At 37.7% G+C, this 13,287-nt stretch overlaps 2 protein-coding genes across 5 annotated transcripts in view; one reads left to right on the top strand and one right to left on the bottom strand.

The window, feature by feature from the left end:
- TSPAN19 (tetraspanin 19) overlaps positions 1-13,287 on the bottom strand; it is a 93,360-nt gene that overhangs the window by 52,085 nt on the left and 27,988 nt on the right. The window lies entirely within an intron of this gene.
- The window catches only part of LRRIQ1 (leucine rich repeats and IQ motif containing 1), a 104,003-nt gene that overhangs the window by 30,509 nt on the left and 60,207 nt on the right, over positions 1-13,287 (top strand). For all 4 annotated transcript variants that reach the window (XR_014172094.1, XM_081926569.1, XM_081926570.1 and 1 more), the window contains 2 exons: positions 5,390-5,572; positions 9,572-10,039. Coding sequence is in view for 3 of the 4 variants with exons in the window: in XM_081926569.1 (XP_081782695.1) it covers positions 5,390-5,572; positions 9,572-10,039 (651 nt within the window). In the remaining variant the exon portion in view is untranslated. The remainder of the gene's footprint in view (positions 1-5,389; positions 5,573-9,571; positions 10,040-13,287) is intronic.

The following is a 13,287-nucleotide window of genomic DNA, read 5'->3' on the forward strand; positions in this document are numbered from 1 at the left end:
GGAGGGTACCATGAGCCCGAGATCCATTCCTGATCTCACCATGAGTACTGATTCTAAAGAGTCATACCAATTGAGCAGACCCTTGTTCTAAACATGTTTTATATGACAGGTGCAGATGAGGCAACATATATGCAGAAAAATGTAGAAATTGACTAGCACAGCATTACTTGTGAATATGTATTTATATTCTTGCATGATGAAGATAACTGGTACTGTAATTGTAAAAGACAAAGTAATTTTACTAAAGTAGTGCATGTTATATGACAACATAACTGTCTTACCATTTGCATATTGTTTTTAATGGTTGATATTACATATAATTAATTGCTGCTCCATGCAAGCTCAGTTTTAAAAATCCTTGAAATTCCTGAGCCATCAAGGTCCTCTGACGTTATTTGACCAACTGAGCTTTCATAATTGGACAAGAGATTAATTTATCTAACAGGATACTATAAAGTATGGATTTGTTGAATTCAGCATTCACTATAACTTCAGGCAATATGTTTCAGTGAACTTTACATAACCCCTTGATACCAACAAAGGAATTAGTTGTAAAATTTCCCAATAGGTTTCCTACTTTCATGTCCAGCCAGTGATAACACTGAGGAAGCTGAAGTACTAAGAAATCACTTTTTAGAAATTAAACCCTGGGATCAGTTTGAGCACTCCTAGGGGGAAAGTGCTTCATTGCAGTAATGATTAATAGAACCTCTTAAGTGACAGAATATTCACCAGGAAGTTTTCACTAAATGAAATATTGATTCAGCCGCCACTAGGAGAAACCCAGCTGGAAAAACTAGTGTTAAGATCCCATGGCTCTAAGAAACCTTACTTTCCAACATTAATCAACTTGATATGGCATCTTTTCAATATATCATTATTCAACATTGTTTCTAATAGACCTGCACATGCAGTGTGGACTTATCAGTTTAGTGCTATCACCTAATACTATTGCACAACAAGAAAACAAGAAACGTTTTGCTGTTGTTGTATCTGTGCTGTTATTTATAGAAGCAAGGAATATGAGCCAGCCAAAATTAAGTGGTTTTAGTTCATTGTTTTTCCTTGGGAATCTGTCCATCAGGTTGATGGTATATTTCAGTTAAGAAAGTGTTCAACATATACTTAACTTTTCCATTGAAATCCATGGAACTTAAAAGTGTTTAACCTTGGCTAGATTGAGTCTAAATTTGGTGATATTGTAATTGTTTATAAAGAATATGGCTTGAATAGCTATTATTTGTAGTTACTTTTATGCTGGCCTGGGGGATCCTATAAGTTTGTCCCTGCCATAAAATTCCCCTTCATGGATCACTGCCTTGCCGTGGCGAAGGGGCTTGAATAACTCAGAGAAGCTATGAGTTATGTCATGCAGGGCCACCCAAGATGGACAGGTCATAGTGGAGAGTTTTGACCAAACGTGATCCACCTGGAGCAGGAACCGGCAAGCCACTCCAGTATCCCTGCCAAGAAAACTCCATGGACAAAGACAACAGGCATATAAAAGTTATGACGCTGGAAGATGAGCCCCTCAGGTCGGAAGGCGTCCAACATGCTACTGAGGAAGAGCGGAGGACAAGTACAAGTAGATTCAGAGCTGATGAAGCGGCTGGGCCAAAGCCGAAAGGACGCTCAGTTGCGGATATGCCTGGAAGCGAAAGGAAAGTCCAATGCTGTAAAGAAAAATATTGCATAGGAACCTGGAATGTAAGAACCATGAACCTGGGTAAGTTGGATGTGGTCAAAAATGAGATGGCAAGAATAAATATTGACATTCTGGGCATCAGTGAACTAAAATGGACAGGAATGCGTGAATTCAGTTCGGATTACCATCATATCTACTACTGTGGGCAAGAATCCTGTAAAAGAAATGGAGTGGCCCTCATAGTCAACAAAAGAGTGGCGAATGCTGTACTGGGATGCAATCTCAAAAATGATAGAATGATCTCGATACGAATCCAAGGCAGACCTTTTAACATCACAGTAATCCACGTTTATGCACCAACCACTGGTGCTGAAGAAACTGAAATTGACCAATTCTATGAAGCCTCACAACACCTTATAGAAGTGACACCAAAGAAGGATGTTCTTCTCATTATAGGGGATTGGAATGCTAAAGTAGGGAGTCAAGAGATAAAAGGAACAACTGGCAAGTTTGGCCTTGGAGTTCAAAATGAAGCAGGGCAAAGACTAATAGAGTTCTGCCAAGAGAACAAGCTGGTCATCACGAACACTCTTTTCCAACAACACAAGAGACGACTCTACACATGGACATCACCAGATGGGTAGCATCAAAATCAGATTGACTATATTCTCTGCAGCCAAAGATGGAGAAGCTCTATACAGTCAGCAAAAACAAGACCTGGAGCTGACTGTGGCTCAGATCATCAGCTTCTTATAGCAAAATTCAAGCTTAAACTGAAGGAAGTAGGAAAAACCACTGGGCCCGTAAGATACAATCTAAGTCAAATCCCTTATGAATACAGAGTGGAAGTGAGGAACAGGTTTAAGGATTTAGATTTGGTGGACAGAGTACCTGAAGAACTATGGATGGAGGCTTGTAACATTATACAGGAGGCAGCAACTAAAACCATCTCAATGAAAAGGAAATGCAAGAAAGCAAAGTGGCTGTCCAACGAGGCCTTACAAATAGTGGGGGAGAGAAGGCAAGCAAAATGTGAGGGAGATAGTGAAAGATACAGGAAATTGAATGCAGATTTCCAAAAAATAGCAAGGAGAGACAAGAAGGCCTTCTTAAACGAGCAATGCAAAGAAATAGAAGAAAACAATAGAATGGGAAAAACCAGAGATCTGTTCAAGAAAATTGGAGTTATGAAAGGAACATTTTGTACAAAGATTACCATAATAAAAGACAAAAGTGGAAAGGACCTAACAGAAGCAGAAGACATGAAGAAGAGGTGGCAAGAATACACAGAGGAATTATACCAGAAAGATATGGATGTCTCGTACACCCCAGGTAGTGTGGTTGCTGACCTTGAGCCAGACATCCTGGAGAATGAAGTCAAATGGGCCTTAGAAAGCATTGCTAATAACAAGGCCAGTGGAAGTGATGGTATTCCAGCTGAACTATTAAAAAATTTAAATGATGCTGCTGTTAAGGTGCTGCACTCAATATACCAGCAAATTTGGAAAACTCAGCAGTGGCCAGAGGATTGGAGATCAGTCTACATCCCAATCCCAAAGAAGGGCAGTGCCAAAGAATGCTCCAACTACCGCACAACTGCACTCATTTCACACGCTAGCAAGGTTATGCTTAAAATTCTACAAGGCAGGCTTAAGCAGTATGTGGACCGAGAACTCCCAGAAGTGCAAGCTGGATTTCAAAGAGGCAGAGGAACCAGAGACCAAATTGCAAACATGCGCTGGATTGTGGAGAAAGCTAGAGAGTTCCAGAAAGACATCTACTTCTGCTTCATTGACTATACAAAAGCCTTTGATTGTGTTGACCACAGCAAACTATGGCAAGTTCTTAAAGAAATGGGAGTGCCTGATCACCTCATCTGTCTCCTGAGAAATCTCTATGTCGGACAAGAAGCTACAGTTAGAACTGGATATGGAACAACTGATTGGTTCAAAATTGGGAAAGGAGTATGGCAAGGCTGTATATTGTCTCCCTGCCTATTCAACTTATATGCAGAATTCATCATGCAAAAGGCTGGGCTGGATGAATCCCAAGCCGGAATTAAGATTGCTGGAATAAATATCAACAACCTCAGATATGCAGATGACACAACCTTGATGGCAGAAAGTGAGGAAGAATTAAAGAACCTTTTATTGAGGGTGAAAGAGGAGAGCGCAAAATATGGTCTGAAGCTCAACATCAAAAAAACGAAGATCATGGCCACTGGTCCCATCACCTCCTGGCAAATAGAAGAGGAAGAAATGGAGGCAGTGAGAGATTTTACTTTCTTGGGCTCCCTGATAACTGCAGATGGTGACAGCAGTCACGAAATTAAAAGACGCCTGCTCCTTGGGAGAAAGGCGATGGCAAACCTAGACAGCATCCTAAAAAGCAGAGACATCACCTTGCCAGCAAAGGTCCGTATAGTTAAAGCCATGGTTTTCCCAGTAGTGATGTATGGAAGTGAGAGCTGGACCATAAAGAAGGCTGATCGCCGAAGAATTGATGCTTTTGAATTATGGTGCTGGAGGAGACTCTTGAGAGTCCCATGGACTGCAAGAAGATCAAACACATCCATTCTTAAGGAAATCAGCCCTGAGTGCTCACTGGAAGGACAGATCGTGAAGCTGAGGCTCCAGTACTTTGGCCACCTCATGAGAAGAGAAGACTCCCTGGAAAAGACCCTGATGTTGGGAAAGATGGAGGGCACAAGGAGAAGGGGACGACAGAGGACGAGATGATTGGACAGTGTTCTCGAAGCTACAAACATGAGTCTGACCAAACTGCGGGAGGCAGTAGAAGACAGGAGTGCCTGGCGTGCTCTGGTCCATGGGGTCACGAAGAGTCGGACATGACTAAACGACTAAACAACAACCATAAAATGACTGTGCTTCCAGAATTCCTGATTTGGAATCCCCAGTACATATAAGGAGCTCCCAAACAAGCAAGGGCTTCTTTATTTGCCTTAGGTCATCATGAGCATACCATCCAACATGTTGAGGTGAAAAACTGGTACACTGTATTCCAGGGCCATGCTCCTGCATGAGTCAAGTGACCTGCATGAGATTGCGGGCCCCCCCCCCAAAAAAAGTGCTTTTTCGGGGTGAAATTGCAGTGCCCAAAATGACCACCATGCTCTCCCATAAAACAAATTTAAAATTCCAGCCCATATATAAGAAAAAAGGGAGGCATGTACCTGTTGTCTGTTCCTCTCAGTTGACCTTCTTGAAACTACAGAGGGGCAATTTCAATTAGGGAAGTATCATAGCAGGGAAGCAGCCCACAAGAGAAAGAAAAAGATAGCGATTCACATATATTTTTCTCCCCTCAGTTAGATTTTTTGAAGCTTCAAGGGTGAAATTTCAACTGAGGAAGCAGCAAGGGGGAAGTAGGAGAGTTTAACACTCCCTTTCCCCAGTATCATCACCTAATCCAACTTGGGCAACCCCATAACTACTTTTCTGGTTGTTTTTGTTTTAAATGTCAGGAGACCCAAACTTCCCCCTTGTAATCCCTTGTATTGAGCTGCTGCCTGGTTTGGCTCAGAACTTTATATATATGGTCCAATAATCAAATGAAGTGCATTGTTTCATCTTTAAAGAATCACAAAATGTTTTATTGTCTTTCAAGTAAATAGTTATGTAGTTAAACAAGAAAAAGCATCTTCCTAACCATCATCCTTACAGCAGAGATGATAATAAACTGTGTTTATTCTAGCACTAACATAGCTTTCTTTCATCTTAAAAGGCACTCTTTACTTAAAGTTCTTCCCAGTTTGAATGTGCTTAATGATGGAAACATAAAATCTGATGCAGAAAATGCAGATGAAAGAATGATGAAAAAAGCACAGCCAGGAAGCTTTGCAGCATTTTGTCAAGCTCAGATTCAAAAAATTGATTTAGTCAGCAAAAAAGCCACAACTAGGTTAATGTAAGTATATTCAGTATTTTGATATGCCTTTCTCTGCTCCTAAATATGAGAATATGAATACATCAGAATCACATTAAGGTGAAAAGTTGCTAAAATATCTATTTCAGTTTTTCTTTTACTTAATTAATTCATGCCTTGTGACACCTTTTAAAAAACAACAGTCTCAAAATGTACCAGATGGATTTAGCTCTTCCTCAAGGCTTCATAAAACAAAGCCACTAGTAAGGTTTTTAAACTAACCAGATGCTTTACTCTCCCATTAAACTAATGGGCCTAAAAACAGCTCAATTGTGGCTAGATTGCACTCACTGTGTTTAAGACTTTATCAGTTGTTTCATGACATTACTTTGCATTGCAAGGATGCTATCTACTATTGTAGACATATATGCATGAGGAAATTAGTACTGTATTGTCAAAGACCGTGTCTACTTAAGTAGTCTTCTGTAGGTGTGAAGTGCCCATGTGCTCTTACCATGTGTGCAGTGTAACTCCTTTCCTTGCATGCCTCACCACATGGATTAAGTGTCTGAACAGAGCCTAAAGTGTTCACCTCACTCAGGAGAAGCACATGAGTTCTTATTTGAAGCTCTGTAAAACAAAGTGGGAAAGTGTTTGCTTAGAAGACTTGAGACACATTTGCTAAATCTTTCCTGCACTAGACTGTTCCTTATTGTAAAGAAAAGGTAATAGGCAGAATTTCAGTTGTGTGATGTTGTCGGCAATGGTAACCTGGTCATAGGAGAATAGCATGCAATTCTGAAGTGATGAGGTAAAATTCTGACTGAAAAGAAATGGGTGTGATTTATAATGGAAAGGGGGAAGCTGTCTGGTTAAGATAGACCACTTGTGTCTTATCTATCAGTTAGCTGTTCTTCTTTTACATTATGAAAAATGCTGAGACATATTTTAATTTCTGAAATGGGCCAGCATTATTTATTTAATTTTCATATGTGTGCTTCTGAAAAGAATCCACAGAGACTAACAACAAAACTGAATAGACATGCATCGGACTGCACTGTAAAACAATCAAAACAACAATAATGAGAACCGTAATAAAAATAGTGCCATTCCACAAAGAAAATGGAATCCATAGAAAGCTGCCATCATAATGAGTTAGACTACTTGACCATGTAGCTCAGTATTGATGACCTGTGACTTTCTAGAGTTTGAAACAGCATTCTTCCTCACCTCTACCTGCAGATTCCAAGAATTGAACTTGGAACACTTTACATGAAAAACATGTGCTTTGCTACTGAGTTCTCATCTTTCTCTAATTTCCTGCTGGTGTGGTATATTTTTTCTAAATATGGAAAACAAAATTCATATAATAAAATCACACATGACCCCCTCCCTTCTATGTGTGCCTAAACCGATCTCAGTTTCATGTAAATTAAGTGTCATGTAGCATGATCCTATGTTTAATTGAAATAAGCCCTCAGGTTGTGCTGCAGGGCTTGTTCCCAGATAAGAGTGCCTAAGATTGCAGCCTTAATGCAACATGCCTAACGAACAGCATAAAAACTAAGCAAGCTTCTTGTCTGTTTGACATCTCACTAAGTTATGAGGCCCTGTAGGTATGACCTCAAGTATGTAAACTGCCAAAGGTAATCATTGCTAGGTTTCCTAATCCATGTTTCATACACTAGAGCTGCTCAATTAAATTGTGTTGTTCCTGCTTTCAAATTCACTATGCCTAGCCTACCCATGTTTAAGAATTATGTGCTTAAAAAAAATTAATTACTCTGTCTGTCAGTTAATCTTTTCACACTTAGTTGTAAGTAGCTATGCTAAAATGCACTTCCGTTTCAGTGTTTTGGCTTTCAACAGGCTCTTGTACAGATGCCTGGAAATAAAAGACACTAATGGAAGTTGAAACCCTTTTAAACAGTTACTAGTTTAAACAGATGAAAATGGCATAAAAGCTTATAAAAGGAAATATAACTGAAGAAATATAAACATTAAAACTCATTATGGAGTTAAAGCCCTTTTGCAAACTAGACTGGAACAATAATGATATTAAAGTATATGTCAATTTATATAGCATTACATGATGCTTCTTTGAATATGTACTTGTCACATCTTTTACTTTTCTTTATACAATACATATTATCTTTTTTTAAAAAACAAACAAATCCAAAATGCTTTTGTTTGTGAAGCAAGATAATATCTCACCATCTTTCAAGTAAAAAAGCACAACATAGTAAACAATATTCAACTTTAAAGTTTGTCAGAATTTCCATAGGTATAATAAAAAATATCAAGTTCACTTAAAGTAATATTGCTTCGTTACATAATAATATAATTAATGTTGAATAATATGTATATCAAGCTGAAATGTTAGAATTCAGCATCACCTCTTGTCTTATTCTTGAATGGTGATGCGAATCATTCTCTCAGAACTATTTTGTATTGCAAAATTACCTGAAAGCTATATCCAGCCCTCAAGAGCTTTGGTTCTTTGCAATCCTAGAACATTACAAAAATTGAACTTGGGGTACTTTACATTAGAAATAACTAAAACTAGGCTTGTAATTCTAGAGATTCACTTGAGTGAAACCAGCTTTACAGTCGCTACATTACTGTATCACTCAGTAATGTGTTCTGCAATACATTGAAAAGTAGAGAAGGCAGCAGAAGTGCTTCCTAGATAAGAAAAGATTGACTGATGAAATATTCTGTGTTAAAGCATCTTCTGCCACATTTGGGATGTTTTCAGTTGAAATTGCATCACTTAATATTAGAATGTCTAATTTACATTCTAGTGAATTTTACAACTGTAATGCAAACTGACTTTAATTTCAAAGTAACATCCCACGTCTGGCCCCTTATAGAGTTCTTCTGTTTGACAGATAAACCTACTCCATTTTCCATCTCTAGTCTTAAAAGGCAGAGATAAGTGGAACCTATTAACCATATCCTATTAACTGTTTATGAAAATCTGTATACTACCACAGACATTTTTTGCAACAGTGTTCCAAAAATAATAATACCGAATTGTTTCGGTTAATGCTTGATCTTGATAAAATAAAGAATAAATCACTGCTCTGTGTTTTCCAAAGGCAGATTCTTTTTGGTTGTGCCGCAGCCTTTATGGAATTCTCTCCTAAAGGTAGCCTGACTGGCCCAATCTTTTATCACTGTTTGGCAGACATTTGGAAGCTAGCTTTGCAAATCCAAAGTTGCTACTGATTTTGCTTTGCACAGGAAGGAGATATAAAATGCTTTTAGTTTATTCTTGTCTGCTGATTTTATATAATTTATGTGATTCTCAAGTGTCTTTTCCTGGTTATTTTAGTTTTTAATATTTGTGTTTCTTATTTGTAAGCCACCACATTGGCTCCTTCAGACAAAAAGTGAAAGGTACATAAATAACTAATTAACAGGTATGGTGTTTTTTGAGGGGAGGGATAAACAGGCACAGTGACACATTATACCTTATTAAGACCAACCCAAGATTACATGTCATTAATTTGACATGTACAAATGCAAAGAGCAATATTCTAGCCACTTTGGTGAAATAGTGCTATATGCACATTTAAAACCTACAATTTCAAAATCAAAGTATATGTTTTAAATTTTTATAGAATAAATGCTCCCCTGTGTATTAGAATATTTCACATATTTCTATCAGGAAGCTTAATTCTGTGAATTTTCTCAGGTATTCAGATGTTTCTGTTTATGGCTTTAATCTCTAACTAAAGGACAATTTATATCTATTGGCCCCATTGAGGGTCTCAGCTGGTCATATGTCCAGCTTGGACAGAAATTGTTCCAAACTGGCATTTGCGCCTGATATTGTTGAAACTTTGGGGGCTTTTGCTCTCCCCAGGGAGGCTTTTTCCCTTACCTTTGGCTAATTAGACAATCTCTGGTCTTTGAAACTGCAGGGAAGTTATTATTTTTGTTTCTTATGGGGCAGCATAACTAAAATGGGGGAAAGTTTGATGAGTCATTATTTTAGAACCAATAGATGCTTTTTAACATTTCTCCCTCCCAAAGTGAATTCTCTGCAGATGCTGTACAGCTCCAGTGTTGGTATCTTAAGAAGCTGATGAAGCTAAGTAGCGAGCACCGTTACGCACATGAATATGGAGTTCTAAACGCTACTGAAGGAGAGGAACCAGGAAAACGGACAGATCCTTTGAACCAAGAAGCCATTAACATCACAGAGCAAAATAACTTCGGTATAAGTGGTGTAAAACAAAATAAGCAGGACTCATTCATTATGGCTGAAAGACAGAGTGCTCTTGGCCACACTCAGGCTATGTCCGTTAACTCTTTCGTGAAAGTGTCTGGAATGGGGAAGAATGGAGAACACAGACAAGAGGACATTTTTCAATATTCCCGTAATCACAATGAGGAAAGCAAAGATAATGTATTAATCAGTCTACAGAGAAACACGTTCAGCAAGCAAATCATGGAAAGCAATGAAGGAAATTCTCTTCAACATTTTGACAGTTCACAAAAGTAAGATTCAAAGGTCAAAACACTTTATTATGGAAACATAACCATAGCACTGTGTAATCTTAATGTGGATAAGAGCATGACTGATTCCATGTACCAGATGATCTTTCAGAAATAATCATAATTCTAAAAAGTGACTGTCAAAACTTATTTCCCCCTCAGTTTATATATTTTCCCCTTAATAGATAATAAAAAATACTTTTGCTCCAGTACTCAGTAAATAATTAGGAAGGATTGTTATGTCTATTTTACCAGCACAACTTCAGGGTCCTTGCTTCTGCATAGGACACAGCCATCTATTTTTTGCTGTAGATAGTCATTTCAGAAAATCACTGAAAATCCCAAAGGTGGGTATGTGTGCATGTGTCACTGCTGGTAGTGTCTCCTTCAAATGCTGTGCTAAAGATTTTGCAGAAATATGGGGCTAGTTTTGTATGGAAAACTGATGCACCTGAGAGATGATAATAAGCTGTTTCAGTATGGTCTCCTCAAAGTTTCAGAATAATAGGATGTACTTGCTCAGCTAAGAACACCTTCATAACTACATTGCTGTGTGATTATCTATGACTTACATTAAATAACATATATTCATATCTATAGAATCTGGTTGCCTGTAAATCAAGTTGGATTTCCTTTCAGAATCTTGTTTAACATTCTCTTCATTCTAGTTTGTAGGTTGCTTATCTGATAATCAGTTCACCTTAAATCAGCCTAGACTTATTCTCTCACAGGTTATCTTTAGAACTGTCAAAAGTTATATGCTATTTTATGTGAAATGGGTGAAGCGAAGTATCATTTTAAATGATAGTGTTAAATAGTGTTAAACTAAGCAAAGTAAGTATTTTACAGATATATGAACAACATATTCCAAGCCTCAAACATTCCATTATTGAAAGCATACCCAAATAGTAATCTAATGCATTGATTCAGTTGTCAGACAGTCTCACTTCTTGTGTGTTTACCATAATAAAACCTGTCCAATTTTGAAATCAGTGGACTTTGAAATGGGTTAGGGATAGGCAGTACTATGGTTGCAATAAACCTTCCCAAGGCTTTTCTCTGAGTTTACACAGACCTGTGTTGTTGCCATGTGGTAACTCATCTATAAACGATTTTTTGTGTGGGAGGGAAAGCAGGGAGCCTTGGTTCCTTTATGTAGGGTAAAATTACAGACCCACTTACCATGTTATGGCTGCTTTAAAGTTCCCCATCCTGTGGCTACCACCATATATAGATGTGAACACATGATGAACAGACAATTGTCATGTCCCATAAGAACTTGCAAATTTAGAGAGAAAGATGTGTGGGTCTGCTTGGGACACCCTGCGGCTAGACAGTGCAGACAAATGTCCATGCATGCAATTAGATCTGCCATACACACAGTTTAGAGTGTTTTTTTATTATTTTACCTATAATAAAATATCATTTTTTGAACTAACTTGTTAAAGTCTAGTTTTTAAGACTAAAACATTAAACTTAAACACCCAGAAGGATAGAATGGCTAGTGATATAAAAAATTTCATATTTGATTAGGCTTGCCATACATCAGGAAAATTCCTGACATGTCCTGGTTTTTGGATGCAAGAATAGCATCAGCGGGGAATTGGCAAAATGCCAGGAAAACCCAAGTGTATGCCAGTGAGATGAGAAAAGCAGTGAAAACAGCTCAAAAAGCTGTTTTGGGTGGAGGTTTCCCCAAGAAAGCTCAACAATTTGGGTCTATTCCCAAAAAAAGCTGAACAGTTTTGTGGTCTTCCTAACAAAAGCACAACCTATACCCTATATTTCAAAACTAATTTCATGCAACTGATGGCATGAACTCTCAGTCACTTGTGCTTAATTGTAATTTATTGCTTTAAAAATTATTATTGGAAAAAATACAAAAAAAAAATTAAAGCTTGTCTAATTCTGTGATTCTGCACTGTACACTTAGATTTCCTACATGGGCAATGCCTTGATGATGTTTATTATTTGTTTTTATGAGTTGCCTCTTATAATAAATTATTTAGGCACTTTTACAAAATAAATAAGTATAAAATATAGTAGAATCATTGAATCATAGAACTGCAGAGTTGGAAGTTGTCTCAAAGGTCATCTAGTCTAACCCCCTGCAATGCAGGAATTTCACCACATGGTCCCCCACCCACTTTGAAACCTTACTGGGCTCTGCTTAGCTTTGCAAATGTGCTAGCAGTTTTATTGCCATATCGCTAATAATAAAAACATACTACAGTTAAAATATCTGATAAGCTTACAAGAGCAAATCAAATAAAAACCAAATCAGGCACTTCCGTTTCTATGATTCTGTTAATATTTTGTCAGTAGTTTCTACCTTGCATTGGATTTTTTGTCCAAAACAAAAATATGTATTCTCAGGCTGTACTATAACCTTTATAGGTGGTGTGTGTATGGTAAATTTGTGCAGATGCCACAAATCCTGCCAATTTTTCTTAAAAGCAGTTATTTTTGAGCAGGTTTAAGATGTATAACATAATAAGAGTTCTGTAGTATCATGCTATTAGTCATTCTCCTTCTCAACCTGAAGGGCTCTGCTTGTCTTCATGACTGCTTTCTTTGTTGCTTTTCTAGTCACACCTCATACCATTATGGTAAGCTATATGGTCTTACTGTATCAGTAATCTCTATATGCTTGCTAATACAAAACTACCAGACTTGAGCTGGCTGGTGAAATTTCATTCCTGGGCAAAGAGAAGTCATGTCATTGTGCTTCCGTTTTCCATCTAACTGAACATTGACATATTTGCATTAAGTGATATATGAATAATATGTTGTTGTTGTTAGGACCGAAAAGTGCCATAGAAAAACATCATTCAACACGCCCCCCCCCATTGTGATAATGTGTCTCCAACAAAACAAAACCACCATACATGATATAATTCCCTCCCTTTCCACTACCCTGAAATTTTGTGTGAGTAATTCAGTATGTGCATGTGAAATATAATAGAACAGAATTTCATGTGCCAAATCAGACATAATATCCAGCATGCTGACAGGCACATGGCCCAAGGGATTTAAATGTGGCTATTTCTGGTAGAAACAAAATGCTATGTGCACAGAAAGTCCAGTTTTCCATGTGCAAATCTGCTGTTGCAGCCAAATGACTGTGGGTATATATTCTTAACTGTGAAATAATTTTCATTTAGAATATCTGACATAACGTAGATTTCCACTCTTATTATAAAAAATTAAATAGAAACCTCATGAAATAAGTGTGGATCATATTATGGCTC

This window comes from Podarcis melisellensis (genome assembly GCF_964234715.1).
Source record: "Podarcis melisellensis genome assembly, chromosome: 10".
Lineage (NCBI taxonomy): Eukaryota > Metazoa > Chordata > Lepidosauria > Squamata > Lacertidae > Podarcis > Podarcis melisellensis.